The sequence below is a fragment of the Rhagoletis pomonella genome, unplaced genomic scaffold (assembly GCF_013731165.1).
Source record: "Rhagoletis pomonella isolate Grant_MI unplaced genomic scaffold, Rhpom_1.0 Rhpom_scaffold_00007, whole genome shotgun sequence".
Classification (NCBI taxonomy): Eukaryota; Metazoa; Arthropoda; class Insecta; order Diptera; family Tephritidae; genus Rhagoletis; species Rhagoletis pomonella.
In genome coordinates, this window is record NW_023458561.1 from 10,388,978 (window position 1) to 10,410,869 (window position 21,892).

A 21,892-nucleotide genomic window follows, 5' to 3' on the forward strand; every position below is an offset into this window, starting at 1 on the left:
TAGACTTTTCATAAGTAAAAATATTTTGTGAATATTACTTTCTTCATATGAATTATATCACATTTTTTGTTTAATTGTATTTTTGGAATAGACAAAGTTCTGTTTCCTTCTGTAAGTAAACTTTTTTTGTTACAAATAGTATAAATAAGCAATGCGAAATAAGACAAAATTTGTTTTATTTCCAACCTTTTAGGAAATAGGTAAAGCAAAACTCCGATTTTGGTATTATTTCCTAGTTAAGAGTGAAATAACGCAAATTTTTCGTTATTGCCGTTGTGTTATTTCACCCCCTCTCCCCTCCGCTAAAACATGTGGTAATATTTTCAATTTTATTAATTTTGCAGAAAAAAATTGCAAAATTTTACTAAATGAAAACTGTGAAACCACTTTATTTGCCTAGATAGGTGCGTTAAAAAGTTATTATTTGCGTATACATATCATAATAGTATCAATTTCAGAATATTATTCATGGAGGAAATAATTATTATGTACGCGGCTATTATTGTGGAGCAAGAAGAAATTATACATAGAAGAAGACTTCTGAGGGAACTCAGAGACAACAGTTTTTTTGGACAGTTTTTACACGTTTGCAGTTCGGGGTGGTCTTCACAAAACTGGAACTGCTCTTGTGTGGTGCATTCGTATTTTCCACGCCTGTTACTACACGAATTCATAATAAATGAAATAAATTTCCCTATTATAAAATTCCTCTTCCGGCGTTTCGTAATCCGTTGCTGCGGTGTATTTTAATTAAAAGAAATCCCGAACAATTAAAATGTAAACAAAGGACACCTGTTTCACTATAGAGAAACTTTCACCGCAATTGGCATGTAAAACGAGCTTTTCGCTTGTCATTATTGACTGTGCATACCTATGACAGCACTTGATGGCACGATAATGACAATTGAACTGTGACAATTGACGACTGTATCAACACGCGAATAGGGCTGTAAGCGTCGTGAGCGACCGTGAATATTATTTAAAACATTTAAAAGAACGTGAGTGTGCGTGATTTACAAAACCATCAACGTGAGCGCGTGTGAACGTGAGCCAAAATCACTCACGCGCCTATCTCTAGTTGCTACCCAGAGACCATTGGTGTAAATACCAGAAGGCGTGAGCTGCCTGAACCGGATAAAAAATTGTTTTTGGCCACTCCCTGGTGAATAGTGACCAAACAATTTTGCACATGTGTTGACGTATGCACCCGGAACTATTCAACCATTATAGTTGTACATTTAATACTCTAAATTTCCTATAAATATGAACTCATTTTAAAAAAAAACGTTATTTAGCGAAATCTCAAAAATATGGGAGAAAAAAACCAGAATATGAAAACAGTGAAAAGTATACACATGTAATGCCTTTCCATCGCTGTGGAGGCCTCCCTCTTCCTCTCCTATCACCAGCTGGTTACCAGTTAAATAATTTCAGAGCTGTATGTTAATTAGATGCACTATGTCCACGTCGCTGTAAAGCTCATACAGCTCATCGTTCCAACGCCTTCGGTACTCTCCGTCGACAATGCGAAAAGGGTGACAGGTAAAAAGTTCAAGGTCAATTGAGCCTGGTGCGTAATAAAGTCAATTGACATTATTACAGTTTCAAAAGCGAAATAAGGTCAATAAAAATTTGGAAATAAAGTAAATGATGCTATTTCCACATTTAAATGGAAATAGCCTCAACAATGCTTAAAGTATGTCGGTTTAAAGAAACAAATGTTGGTCGTGCATCGTACCTGACGATGCGGTGTGGCGCGCGGACGCGGGTCTCCGCGAAGCTACGCAAATTTAATGTTTGAAAGAGCAATAATGTCAATGGATTTTATTGCGCTTTTGAAAAGGTAATAATGTCAATCGACTTTATTTCGCACCAGTATGCGAAATAGTATCAATTGACCTTTTTCCGTTGATCTTGTTACCTGACCAAGACTTTTTGTACGTCGAGAGAGGACTCTACTCCTTCATTCCCTACTCAACCCAAAGTAGCACTTGTTGGCAATAATGAATCTGCGTTGTATTTCGATGCTGATATTATTATCGGTAAACGAAATTCTCTACTTTCTTGATATTATAACTGTCAACAGTGACGTGAGTGCCGAGGAGCGAATGCGGTGATGCTTGTTTGATGACAGGATATACATACTTCGTCTTGTCCTCTCTATAAAATGTGGAAAAAGCAGTTTTTGTGTGGACATCATGGCATACAGGCCTGTCGAAAGCGGCTTTGAAGTCAACAAATAGATTTGGGGTCTTTCCCAAGATTTGGCGTATCTTTCATACCTGGTCAATGGTGGCTTTGTCAGGTCTACAGCAGTGGCGGATACAGGATTTTATTTGGAGAGGGGCGATCGGGATCAACTTGTCAAATAATGACAAATTACAGGCATCTAACTTGAGCGGAGTGACCAATCGAAGCTACATGACCTACAAGCATCCAACCTGCTTGAACCCTCATTTGTTTTTCATGCTTACATGCTTTTCATGTTTACTTTTGAGAAGTTTCATTTTGTGAATTTGGTGCAAGGTCCATTTACAGAGTCCCCTGTAAAAAAAAAAAACAATTACACTATTTTGTAAAAAAACATAAGATAAAAAGTTGTACGTTGGGTTTATTAAAGCAATATATTTATATAAATACTTATTTTTTGCTTACAATGTTTGTCAAATGAAGGATGTAATTAAATAAATTATTAGCTTATTCAGAATTTTTATTATAATAAGTTCAATTGCAAACTCTATTTTGCGCTTTTCTTTTGCGAATTTTCTATATTCCTTTCAGTTTCAATTTCAATATCTAAGTGTACGTGTCAAAATGCAAGACCTATCAGTCTTTCTTTATTCATGGTACTACGGAACCATGTTTTTAACCGGCGAAGGGTTGAAAAACTTCTTTCTGAAGTAACGTTACTAGCTGCAAGCGTAGCCATTATGCGGAAGCTATTCGTCGCATTTGCCAAGAACTTCTGCTGCATGATTCAATAATACAAGGTTCGATAAACTGACAGTTGTCTCTCTCGCACCGCTCCCTTAGCAGTGGCACGGTGTTGCTTCTTTGCAAATTTACTTGGAAAAAGTGTAGCTTTGCTATGAAATATAAGTATAAGCTTTTGTCAATTTGTTTATTTGTATATGCATATTAAGGACATTTAACTGATGAAAACATAAATTCTTTTTAAATTGGATGTTTACATAAATCTCATAGTAGTTTTATTTTAATTCTGAGTCCTTTTGCAGTTTTTATACGGCTAAATACCACATAAATTACGTAATTCACGTAGATATATTAATATTTCGTTCAATAATTCCTTCAATATTTCCTTTAAAATGCCAGATTTCCTGCAAATACATTAGAACTTACAAAAATAATTTCACTACTAATTGCCTACTTTGCGTACTTATCTACTACCATTTTCGCAACAAGGGATTGCTTTCTTCTCCGTTCTCTGTCCTTCGTAAAAGCAACCTTTTGTAAGGGAGTGTCAAACCGCGGCTGTCAATAATTATCTAACCTTGTATTATTGAATCATGCTGCTGCTGATTTTGGGAATGGCATTTCACTTACTTTATTTGTCAATAGTTCTGACCACACTTTATACTCTCCTTCCAAAATGATAGCGTCTTTTTCTAAGAAACAATCGTTTCGATTTCGAAGCGATTTTACGCGTTCGAAAGCATTACTTTTTCATATAGCGAATTATATTCCCCAATTTTAGATGGAAGTAATGAGTTCAAATCCAAAATGTTTATGTATTGTATATTTCGGCAATATTGCTTTGCGATTATAATCTTCGGCTTTAGATGCACGATAATTAGCCCGAAAATTTTGTCTATTCGCTATCCAAGGAAGGACTATGTCCACATCCAATTCCTTAGCGACATCGGTAGCTAAGTTCCCTTTCAGACACGTCAAGTCTTGCTTTCAAGTTTGCTCGTTCGTAGGCGAAGGAGGTGAGAAGAGAGGGGAAGAGTACAGATACCTCCGTACCGTCAATTCGTTTCAAGTTTTCTTGTCTCTTTTGATCTTTTCGTTGCTTCCCATTTAAAGAACCAACGACTTGAATTCAATTAAAGTTGACGCGTGTGGAAGCAAATAGAAAACCCAAAAGAGAATGTGAAAAAAATTGCTTTCAAGACTTGACGTGTCTGAAAGGGGACTAACGTGGCAAGCGCTTTTTCTACGCATTTTGCTGTTATCCCCCGGATATAAAATGAATATATTGTGTTAATATTAATGCATTAGACAATGTATGGCTCATTTGTGCGTATTTTAGCAGAAGTGGGCATTCTACTATATTTCATCCCTTTAATCTTGTAGTACATCGGGGTAACACTTATTAAGCCGGGACTTATTAATTTGTATTAACCGTTGAATAAAGTTGTTTTCGTAAATACGCTCTTATAATAAAAAGTAATAAAAACGCTAATGAATGCTTATGGAAATGTTTTTAATTTTTAGTAAATTTTTCAAGTCATTAATATTTCTATGCGCATGCAAATGTCTGGTTACATATAGTCTGTTCCTTTGAACTTCGGACTAAAACCTGTGGAACTGTCAAACTACAATTAGGAGAACAGATGCATAAGTGCATAGGAACGCAAAAAGCACTATTTCCTGTAAAAACGTCAGTCGGTTTGTTTACATGTCATTTGTACAACACTGATTTAGCTGAAATATCACTGAATAATTATTAAAATCTATACATATTCAAATATTTCGTTGTTTACTTCCATTTTTTAACAAATAAAAGGTTCTTAGCTTTCACCGCTTTCAGTTTTTGTTTGCACATGTAAATCAGCTGATCGTTTGACACTTTTCATGATCTTACTGGAAAAAATACTCCGGACTAAATCCTGTAACTTCTGACTAGGAACAGTTGCTCAGTTACTCTCTCAAATGTGTTCCCACTTACAGGTTTTATGTCAATAGGAACGACTTCCTGTAAGTTCTGACTAAATCCTGTAAACCGGACTGCTATTGGAACAGACTAATAGTTGAATGTGAAATTTTCTACCTTCACCGCGGACATTTATGTATGCCATTTTGCTCACGCTGCCCCAGCAGTCGCAATGGCCGAGTGAGCAAAGCACTAGACTGCCAATTGAGAGATCCGAGTTCGAGTCTGAGTCGTCGGCGGTGGAGCTTTTTTCTTTTTTTATTTCATTTTTGTTTTTTTTTTAATTATTTTTTTTTTTTTAGTTTAGATTTTATTCTTTTAAAGAGAAAACTATTTTTTTTTTAATTAATTTAAATTTGTATTTTTTAAAATAAATTTATATGATATTAAAGTAATTAGATTTCTTTCCTAATAAATTGTGGTTAAACTATTATTTCCTCGCTTCAAAAAAAAAAACATTCATTAAATAGCGTCTAGCAGATGAATATATGTATGTACATATGTAGGTATGTATGCCATTTATATTTTACGTCTACGTTTACACAAATATATGGAATTATATCAAACTATAACAAATATGGAGTATAATAAATATTTATTATTAACAATAATGCAGCTTTTCTCCGTTATTTTTAAGATTCAGTGATTTTAAATTTTATGCCGCTAGCATAAACTCGTCGTAGTGTATCTGAACGGATTCAATGAATGCTCTCTACGAATTTCGAATTTACGTTCGTAGCCATTCGGATTCTGTGATAGCACTTTCGTAGGTTTCACGAAAATCGACGCTACGATGGATTCTCTGATAGCCCTGAGTTCTTAACACAACTATACGACAGTCACATAATGACAATATTTCACCATATATCTTAATATTTTTTAATTTTAATTATTTGTTTTTAAAAGTATATTATATTTTTTAAAAGAGACCATCTTTGTGCAAAATTAAAAAAGAAATCAACAAACTTGGTCAAAATTTTGAGCTTTTTAATTCGATTTTTAGGAAATATTTTAAGTATGCAATTTCATTTACCATAAATTTTTGGGAATTATTTTCGTTCAAGGTGTTGCTCATTTTCTCTTTATAAAAAAAAATCGTCGAAAATGCTTCGTAAGGATTAAAATGAATAACATAAAAATAAAAATAAATTGCCAAAAATCTTGCAGTAAAATTGAATGAACTAACAAACTGCATACCCAAACTAATTCTTAAGAATCGAGTTAAAAAGTTCGAAATTTTTACGAAAGTTTGTTGATTTTTTTTTTTAAATGTTGCTCAAAGATTCAAGTTTGGATTTATATGGATTTTGTTCGCCTTTCTTATGGCAGAGCAGACTTAACTCCAGTCGTCAGGCATGCATTCATCCGTCCATATTCTGCATTAGAGTTGATACGTGTACCTTATCAGCTTCTCACCGCCGTACTTAAATAGCTCAGCTGGCAGGCTGTCAGCTCCAGCAGTTAGTCAGTTTGTCAGGCGGTGGAACATCGCCTACGCCATCATCGACTGGGGGCGCAGGTTCATCTTCAGCACAACTTCCAGTGCTGCTCCCATTCAGAAGAGCGGCAAAGTGTACCCTCGTTAATTTAGCAACGTCCTGGACATCAGTCACTGGTTCGACATGGTTGTTTATACAGTAGTTCGCCCTGGTCTTGAACACAGTATAGACAGTAACCAACCTTTTTGGGTTGTTGTTGTAGTAGTCGTTGTTGTTGTAGTTATATTCACTCCTGAGGAAGGCACGGGGTTGTGTGCTGCTATTTAATGGCCTTCCTCAGACTTTTTCTTAGATTTCAGGGTTGTGTGCTGTATTATTATTAGATAAATAAATTTAAGTATTTGTCAAATCGTGATTTTATTAAAAGAAAATTATAAATGGTGTTGAAAAACCAAACAAACGCTCGTGCGAAAGCTCTATTTTTGTGTATTGTTAAAATTTATACATTTTGTGGACTTTATGTTACTTGAGAATTTAGACAACGTGCGAGCTGCCAGGTTCTGATATCAATATAATTAACACAAGCTTTTCCGAGTGGTTGCCTTTCAATAAAAAGAATAAACAAATATTCGCAAATAAATTGGATTTATTTTATAACTGACAACTAACCTACGCTTTTTGTTCTTTTCTCCATTTTAATTTTGACTCCTTATTACCGCCAACAACTTTATGTGTATACATATTTACAAGCCGTCAAAATTTTGCGTAGACCAACGAGCTAGGTAAAAACTATGGCATTCGTAATCACAACGAGAAATCTCAAAATTTTTGTTTGGTCTTTCCAAATTTTCTCTTTTTAATCAGTTGGCAAAGGCCCTCAGTGGCAGCGCTCCGAGCGTTGAGATAGTAATTTCATGTCAATTAGTAGAAAAGTTCCATGTTGAAAAAACTTTTTATTATGGCGAGAAAATTTTACATTTCTGCTGTGCAAATTCGTAATTTTTACTGTTGGAAATTTTTGACAGTTGCTCTGGTTCAAAAGAAGTTAAGCAATTAAAATCAGAAATTATACAAAAAAGACTTGTCTTTACTGACATTTATTCTTCTAGAACTAAAAGCCTTGAATTTATTAGACGCCTTAGTAATAAAATCAAACCATCAGGCCGGGTTGAAAATTTTCATTTAATTAACAAAATTTAGTTAACAAAAATTTACAATCCGTAGTACTTTTCTATCAATTCGCAAATGCGTTTAATTTAAATCGTTTAGAAAATGCGTCATTTATGTATACCATTTTATGTGGAATTATTCAATAAATTTCGTTTTACACTATACTTTTTGAAACTATTTGGAGTTAATTATTTTTTGTTTCTTAAAAGCAACCCTGCGTGCTTGGAAGGCGTGTGTACCAATAATTTCATCCCTAGCATATTCATCCCCGAGGAAGGCAGTCGCCAAATTCACCGAAGGTTGTTTACTGGTTATATTGTGGTCTTGAAACTTACTCTCTGTTAACTAACTCTATGTTAAAATTTTTTGGAGGTTTTTCCTGTCGGCCAGCATTTCACATACTTGGCACTCAGGTATTTCGGCGTCTCTATTCTTATTGCAGAAAATACGTCTCGCTTCCCTGTTCATCTCTCTATAAAGGTCCCACAAGCACGCGTTTCGCTCGATCGCAGCGTGGCCCTGTGGCACAACCAATGGCCACGAAATTAGAATTTATATCCGTGCGGGATAGTTCCAGTAATCATAGAGATTTATTTCCGAAAATAGAATTAATATCAGATTCCTGCCTAGAAAAAGCTTCTCATAAAAGAATTGTACTTCTCTCCATTTGTGTTATAACATTAGGACACACCATAAATTGGAGGAGAAGCTCGACCAATCACTCAGTAAAAGTGTAATCGCCAACGTATTATTATTATTCGAATTAATAACCTTTGCGGGTGGATTCTAGTTTTTTTTTTAAGATTTATTGTCGTGGTCATTATTTCGACGAGCTTTATTGCACCGCATCCCTCACTATTTATGTACATATATTAAAATTACATATTATGCACGTGTACCACATAATATTTATATAAATACTTTATAGGTGTCAATAAAAGAGTTTTCAAGTCCTCATCCCTTGTATCAATGTATGGGCACAGTGCGTTGCCTACTATTGTCACAAAACGATCCGGAAAAATGGAAACGGTTCCTGGAGCTTGAATCACTAGAAAAGCAACGTCGAGGCTCTATGCAATGGAAAGCCGACTTAGAAAGTATCGGTAAATTTATACCAAGGTATGTTTTTCAGACATTTTTTATACAGCGTGGCGACGAATAACTGTTACCCAGTTTTTTTTTTTTGAGAAATAAAAGGGTCCTTTATAGATTTTGCGAAAAAAAGTATTTTATTGTCAATTTTCCACAGATTTTACTTTAGTTGTATTAATTAGTTTCTAAATTTAAATCCTTATTTACATTTGAAAGCTGTGTAAACTTTGAGAGAAAAGTCAATTTAGCACGCAAGTCTTTTTCAGGTGTATTTTTTCAAGGCTTTGTATAAAAAAAAGAAAAAGTTAACTGTATAGGGTTGAACAAATGAATGGCCGTCCTAGTCAGCAGTTCTGAGTCTATTCGATTTTCGAGAATGAGGCCTTATGTTGGACAAAAGGGGGAGTATAAGGGACTCAAAATGGAGAAAATTAGCCTACAGTTACAGAAGATATGGAATAAATTAACTGACGAAGACCTGCGTGCCAAATGAACTTTTCTCTCAAAGTTTTGCAGTGCTAGAAAATGTAAATAAGGATTGAAATTTAAAAACTAATTTTTACAACTAAAGTAAAAATCGGTGAAAAATTAAAAATAAAATACTTTTTTCGCAAAATCTATAAAGGACCCTTTTATTTATCAAAAAACCTGGGTAACAGTTATTTGTCGTCACGCTGTAAACCGGTGATTTCCAAAGTGGTCCAGGTGGACCCCCAGGGTTCCATGGGAGACTCGACGGGGGTCTACGTTGGCTTTAAAAAAAATATGGGGGTCCATGAGTTGTAAGTGGGGGTCCACGAAAATTTATTTGGTTTCGATAGTAAAGAACCAAAATGGTTGCCTGATAGCCTCTTTATTTAACTTTAATTTTTTTGGTGTGTATAGTCCTCCTCACGCACTGCTACACTTACCGTCACTTTGTGTTTTCATACGTGGGAGAGCCTTAAAGGCTACCTGCAGATTAAAAAGAACCGGATGTTGGTATAATACAGAGTGGGGAGCGGCGGAAATTGCTGGCAGCAGAGATTTAAGCACTTGTGTATTTTCAACGCTACAGGATAGTACGCCACCATTATCTTTGTTGAAGAGATTTTATAATGTTGAGTTCCCTGAGACGGACTGCGTGTTTAATTCCATCACTGAGACCGGACTCACACATTGTCGAATCTTCACTGATGGCTCCAAAACTGACTCTGGGTCATGATCTGGGTCTTTTTCGAAGTTAGTGCGGATAAGCTTCACTTTTCTGTTGGGGAATATGCTTCGGTCTTCCAGGCTGAGTTAATTGCATGGAAACTGGGTGAATACTTCGCTCAGCAATGACTGTGAGGCATCGAGGGCATGCAGGTGGGCAAAACTCATGTTGCCTTCAATCTCAGAAGGTCTTTCTAGTTTTTTGCTCTCACTGAGCAGACGCCAGTGCAGACAAATTGTTGGACTGCTGACTGGTCACTTCAGGTCGCACAAAACTTGACTGTGGTAAACGTAAATGACAAGTCCATTTGCCCATCCTGCCTTGAAGAGCATGAGACGGTGAAACACTTTTTGTGCTTCTTGCTTGCTTGGTTGTTTGTCGATTTTTCTAGACTCGTTCTTTTCTCTATTGTAAGCATCGTATATACTTACAAGTATGGAATCCTATGCCTCTTTTTGTCTATTCTCTTTCTAATAACGGATGTGCCTGCCAAACTGAAAAGCTTGATGGCGGCCGTATTTGACAGGCTCGTTCGATGATGCGAACGGGATTGAAATGAAAGAAATGGAAGATGGATTATATGAGAAAGAAAGAATTATGAAATAGCAGAATGTCGAACCGAAACGAATTTCAAAAATCTGACAATGCGAATGACGTCAAAATGAAAGAACTTATGTACTTAACTTTTTCTTCACCCATCTTTTTTTCTGTTTATTATTTTCAAATTTTCCTTTTCCTTAATACTCATTGAACTGAGTTTCAATTACACCCAGCAAAAATCAAAATATTTTATAAGAAATTTGTTGACCATTTTACAACGGCATTTAAAGCTTTTTTTGTTCAAATTGAAAAGACTTCCTCCTTCGCACACTTCTCTCATGCTTCTTTATCGTAGTTATCATTATGTTCATAAATTTCCATACATTTTATGTCGTTGCCAATGCATTGTTTTCCGGCGTTTCCTCTGTGAACTTTTATAACTATATTCATAAAAATATTACTAATTTTGGTTTATAATTTTTTTCCATCTTGCTATTGCTGAATATCAAAAAGGAATTAATAAATAATAAAAAGTTAGTTACAATTTTAGTGAATGGTTCTTGCAAATAATATTATTTTGTGGTTGAAATGACTTGATCGTCGGCAGGAACTACAGTATATTTTGCTTTGCTGCCTTTATGCCTAAGTGCACATTTAAGATACCTACCCGAAAATGCGCATCTGAGACATTATTTTTTAAATTTATAAGGAAACTGCTCTGATAGATGCATTCAACATACATGCACATTGGCGATACCTGCCTTAAAAATTATGCAACTAGTATCAATTATCAAAGAAAGTATTACGTTTACCTGCACTGGCCCTACAATTACCTTATTTTACAAGCTTTTATTTATTTTGCTCATATCGCAGAACAAAGAAAATGGCTATCAATTTATGTAGTTATAATAAGAAACCATTCGAAAAAAATTTCGCTTGCATTATTTTCTACGTGATAAGTGCTTTTCCATTATTTGGTTTCATAGGGATTCGGATAACTTCCTCATTGAAGTAGTAAAGAAAATTCGCTTAAGTGCCTTTTTCGGTTAGGTGCACAAGTTTTTCGTGCAAAGAAGGATGTGCAGCTAAGCAAAATATACTGTAATCAACTTTTTTGCCTAAACCAAAGCAGACGGGAAGGAAAAATAGTTGTTCATTAACGTATTTATCTGAAATATCGTTCTTGAAACACGCTACTGCTTACACTGAGGGAAATAATGCATAGTAAAAATTAATACTTTATATTTGATTATCGTTTAAAAATGTTCGAATTTAAAAATAATATTTTCATACAAAATTTATTACGCACGTATTTGACTGTTCACATCTGAGTATTTACATATATGAGTGTACATACGCACCCCAAGCATGCAGAGCGCCGCTCTGTACATACATACATGTTTATCCGTACAAATCGCGTGCTGTGGTGTTGATGGATATTCAACATTTGAAAGCAAATTTATATGCCTGGGTGTAGCTGAGTGCGCAAAGATGCTTGCCACAAGCTGTTGATGTCCGGAGATGGTCGGGTTCGAATTCCGCTGCAGGCAACATGCAAATTAAATTTTTTTTTTTTAGTTTTTGTCTTGATTATTCACTTCACGGATGCTTTTTCAGTACGAGCGCGGTCATTTTAATATGCGCGTAATTGAATTGAATATTTACCAATATACAGTACTTTCGTTGACGTTTATAGTATGATCCATTACGTTTCTATTTGATTTTAATATTTTTTTCCCTCAGTGTACTAGTTTGTAAAAATCAAATTTTATCACTTAATTGTTATATTTTTCTTCATTGTGGTAAATTTCCACATCACAGCAGCTGGCTGTCAAACTGAAACCAAAAACGATAGCAGAACGCTCAGGGCGCAATCTTCTTTTCTATAATTACTGTACTGATACTTTGAATTTCTCAATTTTGGCAATTCTGATCTAAAAGTAAACGTAACCTCAGAAACTTTAAATGCAATGAAACTCACTAATACCCACTTCCGCAAAAATCACCTTTTTTCGTATTTTCCTTGTTAAAAGTTATTGTAAATCATATATTTTTATCGCCTTATTCCTAAAAAATAAAAACTTTAGAAAGCTTTTTAAATTGCCGTTTACAAACATTTTTCAATTTATAAACCTATAAAACACGTTCCTTATCGAAAAATGTATTATTAAGAAAATTGGCTGTTCTCACATTTACTTTCAACATCCAATTCGACTTTGTTTACTATTTGTACAGATATGTCATCGCCGCCAGGACGGCGCAATCTTGTTTTCTATCTTTCTTGTCAAATGTGCATTTAGATCTAACTGTCATACTACTATTAATGGTAACCCATGAACCAAAAATACAAGATCACCTAATCAAAGAAGCAAGAAAAAAGTATATTTCTGAGTGTTTTTGACATCTGCCTAAGAATGAAAACAAACAAAGAAAACGAAAAAGGCGCGGTGATTGAGTGCGATTAAATTGGTATTTATTATAAAATATACAAAGTGAAACTTGGTGACAATTAGCAAAAACAGTTCATAAAATATGGTTTTCATGATTGAAAGTGTTTTACAATCGCATATCATTACCACGGGTCGATTTTTCAATGCCAACGTTCTGGCCACAAACGTGCACCCACTTTTCACGCAAATTTACGCCTTTTGGCAAACCAAACGTACGCACAAACTTGTTCCGATCACACAGCACTTTATTTTATATCATAAATATGTAATAAACCAAAATTTATAATTAAAATCGCTGCAGAAAACACATTCGATCGCTAAAAAATCACTACGAAGAGGTAGAAGACGGTGTAAACAAAACCGAAAAACGTCAAAAACGCTACGAAAACTTTTTTCTGAAAATCATGAATTATTTTTTTCACCGGCAGGCATAGTTGCCAACTTGGTGCTTTAAGCACTAGATTTAGTACTTTTTGAAAATTAAAACGCCATAAAAAATTATTTAGTGCCTAGTACCTTTTTTATTGCTTTTTTCTGAACTAAAATTACTCCGATATAGTTAAAACTTGAAATAAGTTTTAAATATTTAAAGCTGTGGCAGCACTGAATTTACAAAAATCTACAAATTTAAGTGCACTTAAATTGATAAAAAGCTGAACTTGCAAATTCACCATGTTCAATTCTATTCGCCATGAAAATGCTGGTAGATATGCGAGTAAGTTAAGTATTTCTTTTTTTCTTTTCTAATTTGTAAAAATTTTTATTTTTGTACCACCTGAGTAAAACACATCGTTTCTTGGTGCTGAATCCAAATCTGGCCGCACAATTGCTCTAGCACTAGAATTTTGGGATATCCTAACCTCAAAGTGCCAAAATCTCGGTTTTTGGCGATATTTGAGGTTATATAATGAAAATAAAATTTGTTTGTGCTCATTTCTACTTAGGACATGATTTTCGTTTGTTGGGATTCGATTTTTCTTTCTTGAGATATATCAGTTTTAATGTGCAGTACTTCGGTATTACGTCGCTTTTCAATCGTTATGAGCGAAAAAGTTTTGTTTAATGATTTATGTATGCATTCTTGTAACTATTGTTAATTTTTTGTTTTTGTTAAATACATACAAACTGTTATGAAAGAAGCATCAATTTATTCAAAACCATTTGGTGCTTTTAGTGTGGTAAAACGCTTTTTTCCAAGTTTTTGGTGCTTTTTGAAAATCAAAAGTTAGCAACACTGCCGGCAGGCACGAAAATGGTATTCAAAACAGAAACAATTCGTTCGATTTTACAAAAATGACGTATCAAATTAAAGGGATTGGCCTCTAGATTTGCAGTAACATTTTTTTTGCCATCTGATAAAAAAATTTATTTCAAATTAATTATAAGTTAAATAAATTATTACAATATGGTTATCGAACAAAATGCTTTTGAAAAGGCTTTATTTCTTAATTATATTTAGAAGCGTTTCCACCAGTTTACAAAGTTAAATTCAATAAATAAAATAGTTAAAATCAGTTAATACAATTAAAATGTCTTTGAAATAACTTTATTTCCAAACTAAATGTAGAAGGATTGCCACCTGTTTTAAAAATTAAATTCAACTTGAGTTGAGATAATTAAAATATGGGTGTCGGACGAAAAAGGTTTTAATTGCAAAATATTTTGAACAGAGTTACCACCTGTTTATAAAGTTAAACTGAGTGTATACTATTGGCTATATTTCTTTTTTTATTTAATAATTAATATTTTTCCTGGTCAAAGCAACATCGCAAAAAAATATAGAAAAAAAGTTTTTTTCTTAACAGCGGTCGTCCCTCGGCAGGCAATGGCAAACCTCCGAGTGTTTTTCTGCCATGAAAAACATCTTCTCATAAAAATACAATCGCCGTTCGGAGTCGGCGTAAAACTGTAGGTCCCTCCGCTTTGTGTGACAACATCAAGGTGCACGCCACAATTCGGAGGAGAAGCTCGGCCAAACACTAACTAATGTGTAAGCGGCAATCTATTATTATTATTATTATTATTATTATTATTATTATTATTATTAATTAATATTTTTCTATAAATGTCTAGCTCATTATACATATAACATCGCGCGAATTTTAAAAACAAATATAAATATATTCGCGAAACCATGGGCCAAATATAGTAAAATTGCGTTTTTAGTTTTTCACTCAGACGTCAGTAATTCAAAAATGATTTAAAAAATTCAGAAAAATTTGCTTAGAGAAGAAGTATGAATATCAAATTAAAGAGGAAATCCTGTAGAATGCAAACAGATTCAACTTTTGGTGCAGAAGGACTAGTAAGTATTGAAAATGTCCTTTTAAAATTTTATCCTTGAATTCTCGCAATACTTGTTTTTGAAAAAATTATATGTTAAGGACTAATATAAACTCGGTAGCATCCTCGAATTTCGTCCTTTTAGCTTTATCAGCTTAAAAAATTACCTATTCGTCCTTGTGAATCCAAAAAATTTTAAGTTTTTTAAATTCTAAAGACATTTCCTCTTCCATTTGGTACCCATAATTTTATTCTACATTGCATTGAATTTTTTAAATAATTTTTGGAATTCATCATATCTTTGAAATCACAAAGTCCTTTAAAATAAATCCTGACCTCAGAGAGAAAAAATAAAAACGCCACCTAAAATAAAAAGTAGGTTTCAAACCCATTTATTTATTATTTATTTATTGGTAGGAGAGCTTCTCAAACAATATAGAAGCAATTTTTCCGGTTTAAGTTGTTGAAAAGCAATGAATATCTAAATCCCGGTACCCCGGGATTGTGATAACGACATATCGAAAATCCCGGGATTGGAAAAAGTTGAAAAATTAACATCTCTAGTTGGCACCCGTTTTAAAATTTTAATGAAACTTGAATTAAGGGAATTAGATAATTTAAATATGTATTACAATACGTGTGTCATACAAAACGGGTTTAACAAGGTTTTGGTTCAAAAATATGGTTGCCACCTGTTTATAAGTTTAAATTCAATGTATGCCATAGGTTAAATAAATTACTTCATTAAGGATATCAAGAAATCAAGAAGAAAATAAACAACTTCAATATTATAATCAAAATGGCTTTAAAGAAACTTTTTCCTCAAAACAAATGTAGCAGGGTTGCCACCCATTTTAAAATTTAAATGCAACTTGAATTAAGGGAATTAGATAATTTAAATATGTATATTTGGGTGTCGCACGTAAAATGTTTACAAGGTTTTAGTTTGAACACATTTTTGGAGTGTTGCCATCTGTTTAAAACCCCGAATTTATTTAAATTATACATAGGTTAAATTATACATAGGTTACCGAAAGATTATTAGGAAATATTTAGCTTGAGGGCTGCCACCTGTTTAAAAAGTTAAACTCAATTTATTTAAAAAGTTACAGAAATCATTTAAAGATGGGTAGCACTTGAAATTGGATTAAAATTCAATCCAATAAAATCAAAAGGAATGTTCAGTTTTTAACCTGAATGTGCTCTTAATATGATCACGTGTTCTACGCTTAAGTTTAGCGGCTGTGGTTTTGTCACAGCCCGCAGGGCAATACGAAGGCGCTGGACTGATCCTTTTTTTATACAAAATTTAAGCATTTCTATACGACACTATAGAAAATTACACATAGAATCCATCGGTGCTATATGCTCATAGTCGAAAAAATCTTCCATACAAATTAACCCGCCCTAATATAGATACTTAGAAGAAAAAAAATTATCAAATTGCATCATTTAGGATTGTCTCATAACTCAATTCCTTATCAACCTCTTCAACAATTTCTTACAATGCTAACAAAGGAGTCTGCTTACAACGTTTTTACTGCGTTTATCTCTAATCCACGGCCACTGTATTTTTCATTTCACTGGCTTCTGAATAACTGGAATAATGTAGACAGTCGTCAATACAGTGACCTGGATCACTGGACTAACACGCTAATGGCGCAATATAGTCTGGGCATAACGTATCTACTTTATTATTTTCAGATTTTTCAAAACATCTGACTTCAACGAGGAATTGATTATGAAAACAATTGGCATTTTACAAATTAACGGTCATGAAGTTCCAGCCACTGATCCTCCACATGTTGCAGTATTTAATAATGCATCGTTTTTGGAGCATTCTTGTTATCCCAATTTGGCAAAGAGTTTTACAAAGGATGGAGGCTTAATCCTATGGGCTCCACATGCAATTAAAAGGAATACGCATTTAAGCATTTGCTACTCAGATGCTGTTTGGGGAACTGTAGAGAGGCAGCAACATCTCATGCATACAAAATTATTTAAATGCGCTTGCATAAGGTGTATGGATGTAACAGAATTTGGAACTAATTACGATGCCTTTCATTGCACCGAATCCAATTGTGAGGGAGTCATTTTACCGCTAAGCACAAAGGATTGGAATTCTAAATGGAGGTTGGCGATAAAAAAAAATAAAGCCCTGCGTTAACATTGTACATATAAATTCCATTATTTCCGCAGTTGCTTAACATGTGGAAACCAAGCTGACATATCATTTGTAAAGAATATTTTAGAAAAGGCTGGAAAAGATTTGGGGGCAATGAGCAAAACTGTGGAAAATTGTATCAAGTAAGTTAAAACGCAAATCATATTGGTCGTTTACTGGAAGAATTTCCTAACGAACAAAATTATGTGTAAGAAACTCATAATGGCATGATTCAACGTGGTTTATAAGTAGTTAATTTTTAAAACTTACGACAACTTCGGTATTCCATAACTAAACCGTAATATACAAATCAAAAGTTACTTATTAATCATGTACTACTGGATAAAGGAGCGATCAAAACCCTTAACTAACGCAATTTAGTAGAATCAATCTTTATGTCGCTAGCTTAGAGTGAAAAGTTGCTAGGTGCACTTTTTCTGAAAACTCATATTTTGATACAGGAGACAAGAAATATTAAAAATGCATTGTTTCGATAACGATAAAGGGACTTGTTTTATTATTCTTCATTTTTATTCAATGAAATGAAAATTTTGTGAGTCCAAAAGAAGCACCGAAAATCCGGTATAAGGTATATATCAATTCAGTAATAACACACTTTTCATTAAATATGTAAAAAAAAAATATTGTAATTACTTCCACACTTATTTTAGAACCCGAATTTTCGTAATTCGTAGCTACGTAGGGTTGCCAGATTTAGAAACGGAGAAAGGAGTACATTTATATTTTCGATAGAAAAAAAGCAGTACAAGACCTAAAAAAGGAGTACAATTTTTTTTTTTTAATTTTTTGTGCAATTTATTGTTACAAATTACCATTAATTAGGTACAAATAAACAAAGATATTTTAGAAATCTTTTTCAAAGCAACAATAAATGTTAAAAATAAATAACTAAATGGGCTGGCTTTCCAATAAGGGCGGTCGTTAAAGAGATGGTGATCAAAGGGGGAGTGGGCGTGGCACCCAATTGTGATATTTGGCGATTTTTCTAAGGCGTCCCTAGGGACCCATAAGGGGCCTAGGTGGTCGGGGGTGCTACGCCCACTTCCCCTTCGCTCACCACCTCTTCAATGACCGCCCTTATAGGAAATTTTCCCCAACTAAATTCTACAAAAGAATTTCAAACTCTTTCTTAATATATGGCCAGTTTTTTAATTTAAGCCTTATAATTAATTTAATATTTTTCTGATTTTTATACCCGAGCGCTCCGCACCTAATTTGCTACGACCATGCCTACACCTTTTCACTATCACACTTAACTTTGCTTACTAAGTAGTGTTTGCCACAATATGAATGGCAAAGTACAGGGCGTAAGATAATAACTTTCACACAGGTTTTTTGAAAAATAAAAGGGTCCTTTATAGATGTTGCGAAAAAGAGTATTTTTTTGTTAACTTTGTAAATACTTTACATTAATTTTATTAATTAGTTTTAAAATTTTAATCCTTATTTGCATTTGCCAGCTTTGGGAGATAAATTCATGCGGCACTCACGTCTGTATGTGTTGGTCGCCCTCCTAGTCACCGGTTCGGAGTATTTTCGATTGCTATGTATGAGGCCTTATGTTGGACAAAAGACGGAGTATAAAGGACCCAAATGGGGGAAATTAGCCTATATTTACAGAAGATATGTAATAAAGTAACCGATGAAGACTTGCGTGCCGCTTGCGCTTTTCTCCCAAACCCGCTGGTAAACCCAAATGAAGGTTAAAATTTAAAAACGAATTAATAAAATTTTCGCAAAATCTATAAAGGTCCCTATTATTAAAAACAAAAAAAAAAAAAACTGTGCGGCAGTTATTATTTAACACCCTGTATATGATAAAATATTAATAGCTGGAAAAAGGAGAAGAAAAGAAGTACAAAACTAATAAAGGAGTACATTTCCATATATTTTTTTTGGGGAGTACAAGGGAGTACATTGCAATAAAAAGGAGTACGTATACTCCCAAAAGCGTACCCTATAGCTACGTTACGAAAAACTAAAAATCGACATGCTGCAACCCTTGCGGAAAAATGTGCGGCATTGCCAGCTATCAGTTGTTTTTCGAAGTCAGCTGTATGAAGGAAAACAAATTAAAAAGGTAAAAAAGGTAGTAAAATTGGTTCATTTTACACATTTAGAGGAGAATTATGGATTCTATGCATTTGCAATTATAGCAGTGGAGTAAGAGCGCGCTATGGCAATGGATTCACAAAGGTATGCGGAGCTGTCGGGCAGAGTAACCATGGACGCATCTATGTCAGCTTCTGGTTGAATTGTTGAGCCACAAGCTATAACTTCTGCTATGCCTGAAGAACTGGTTCTCAATCCAGTTAATGCAATAACAGCTTCTTCCAAGCCATTGAAAATATGCATTTTGTTAGGTCCACCACCTGGTTGCGATTGATTCTGCCTTCGGCCGCGCTTAGGGATTGTAAGCCTTACTAATGAGAATTATCTTTTCTGTGTTGCTGTAGAAGAGGGCGGGAGCTCCTCTTCTACTGTGAAAGGTATACAGCATTTATTTTGCATATAACGCCGGCTACGCCATCCACAGTATCTTTGCGCAGAACCCACATCGAAATTTACAAAAAAGTGCATGGTTCAAACCGAATTTATTAATAAACTGGAAGTTTGGAATCTTTGTTTTAGACTAAAGTTCAATCCTCACAAAGTCCCAAAATATGTGTGTAATGCCGTGATGATAAAGTTGCCACAATTGCGCTTTTTTTGTTCAATTTGAAACCAAAAAGTACATTGACACCACATAGACCGTTTCGGTACAATTTGGAAATGCAGCGCTGTGTGTATTTCGATTGGTTTTATATTTACGCTGGTTAAAAACTTCTGCTTATTTATACAAATACATTATTCCTCCTTTACTCCATACAAACTTGGACAAAATTTGTATTACATTACGAGGTTGGCAATTCTGATTTCTTAAAGAAATGGTTTTGTCTTTTTCTTCCTCACATCTTTTCTACCGGAGCACGAAAACTTAACAAAATTCAAATATATTCAAGTTTTGGGAACGAATTAAATTAATGAAAAACAAACTGAACGACCCGATGTTTGCAAACATTTTTAAAATACCTTTATTGTCTATTCCGCATTTCTCCGCAAATATTAAATATTAACGTATCTTTTCTGTTCAGAATCTGATAAAAACTAAACGTAGAAACAAATTACAAGTAAAAACCCCGAGGGTTAATAAAGGCAAAAGTTTATATCAAACCTTCTCAAAGACTTTGTCATGATATAAAAATACATACAGAGTCTTTAAACCAATATGTGGCTTAAGATCTCAAAGAAAGTGAAATGCTTGACTAATGTTTATTCTACTTTTAGTACATATATGTATATTTCTACAAGATGTTTATTTAAAAGGCTTTAAATAAATGCATATTTGTTTTAAGCATTCGTTGTTTTTGCGAAAGCGTTTAAAATTTTTAGTTGGTACATTTTTATTTGATTTGGTAAATTTTTTTCTGACGTTTGTTACAATTTCGAAAATTTCATTTATCATCCCTGATGTAATGTAATAACTTCGCACAGACTGCTCCGATTTGAAAATGGTTTTTTGTATTTTAAGGGCCAGTATGCAGCTCTCAAGAAAACAGTCAAGAAAAAAAATTGCAATTATTTCGTGTGTGTGTGTGTCCAAGGAATTTCGACATCTGATACGTCACAGCCTGTTGCCTGACTCTTTCCTCAAGAAATAATGGAATGGAGTATTTCTGTTGCGAACATGGGTTGCCTTGTGCTATTTTTTCACAAAAAACTTTAGAAAACCGTACTGCGTACTGCCTTAAGGACATTTGACACAAGACGTACGTTATTTTATATGGAGCTTATGCTTTTCTTGAGAGCTGCATACTGGCCTTAAAGCTTAGCTATCTGGGAGGGGATATTTGAAGGAACCTATAAATAGGGCGTGTCAATATGCCAAAATGTGGTACAAATCATGAAATCATGTTTAAAACTGCAAGAAATCAAAAACGAATAAATCGATTGAAATACTTCTTCTTTGCAGTTAAACTTTGAAACGATTACTTACGTTCTGCATTAAAAAAATAGTTAGTTATTTTCTAATATAACAAAAATTAGTGAAACAAAAGTGATACTTTAAAAAACAAATGGCTGTTTGTGTGTGTGTTCGCTGTGTGCCAAATGTACCAAGCTGCGTTATGGGCTGTTTTTGCTTATGCATAAAAGCACATTTAGCGCATTTAGCTCTAAATGCTACTCTAAATGTACATTTATCCATGCGAAATTCGTTACCTAAATGCAGTTAAATGCAACTCCATTTTTGCATTAAGAATCTAAATGCTAATAGCAACCCTGTGATCTTCCAAAATATCCACGATTCGGACATGGTTTAATGATAAAAAGTGGAAACATTGCTTTTTCGCGTATACAGTGGCTAGCTGCGTTTCAGTGATCGCCGATCGAGATTTCATTTATTATTTTGCATTATTTGGATAAACAAAAGTTACGCAAATTCAACATCGATGTGATAATGATAGAAATCTGGATCAATTTGTGATCAACTCTGTTCGTTTTGTTTCCTAATTAAGTGAGGAAATTTTAATTGACAGCACCAACAAATGAATATATACACAAACAAATGTTCGGTTATGGTTAAAACAATTCAAGTTTTTG

General features: G+C 34.0%; 1 protein-coding gene across 1 annotated transcript in view; it reads left to right on the top strand.

Annotated features, from left to right (window-relative positions):
- Positions 1-17,373, top strand: part of LOC118742303 (SET domain-containing protein SmydA-8) — a gene marked incomplete at its 3' end in the record, with an annotated part of 30,749 nt that extends 13,376 nt beyond the window's left edge. The window contains 3 exon segments of the mRNA XM_036474276.1: positions 8,435-8,625; positions 16,771-17,199; positions 17,266-17,373. Coding sequence (XP_036330169.1) covers positions 8,435-8,625; positions 16,771-17,199; positions 17,266-17,373 — 728 coding nt within the window.
- Positions 17,374-21,892: the final 4,519 nt, after the last annotated feature.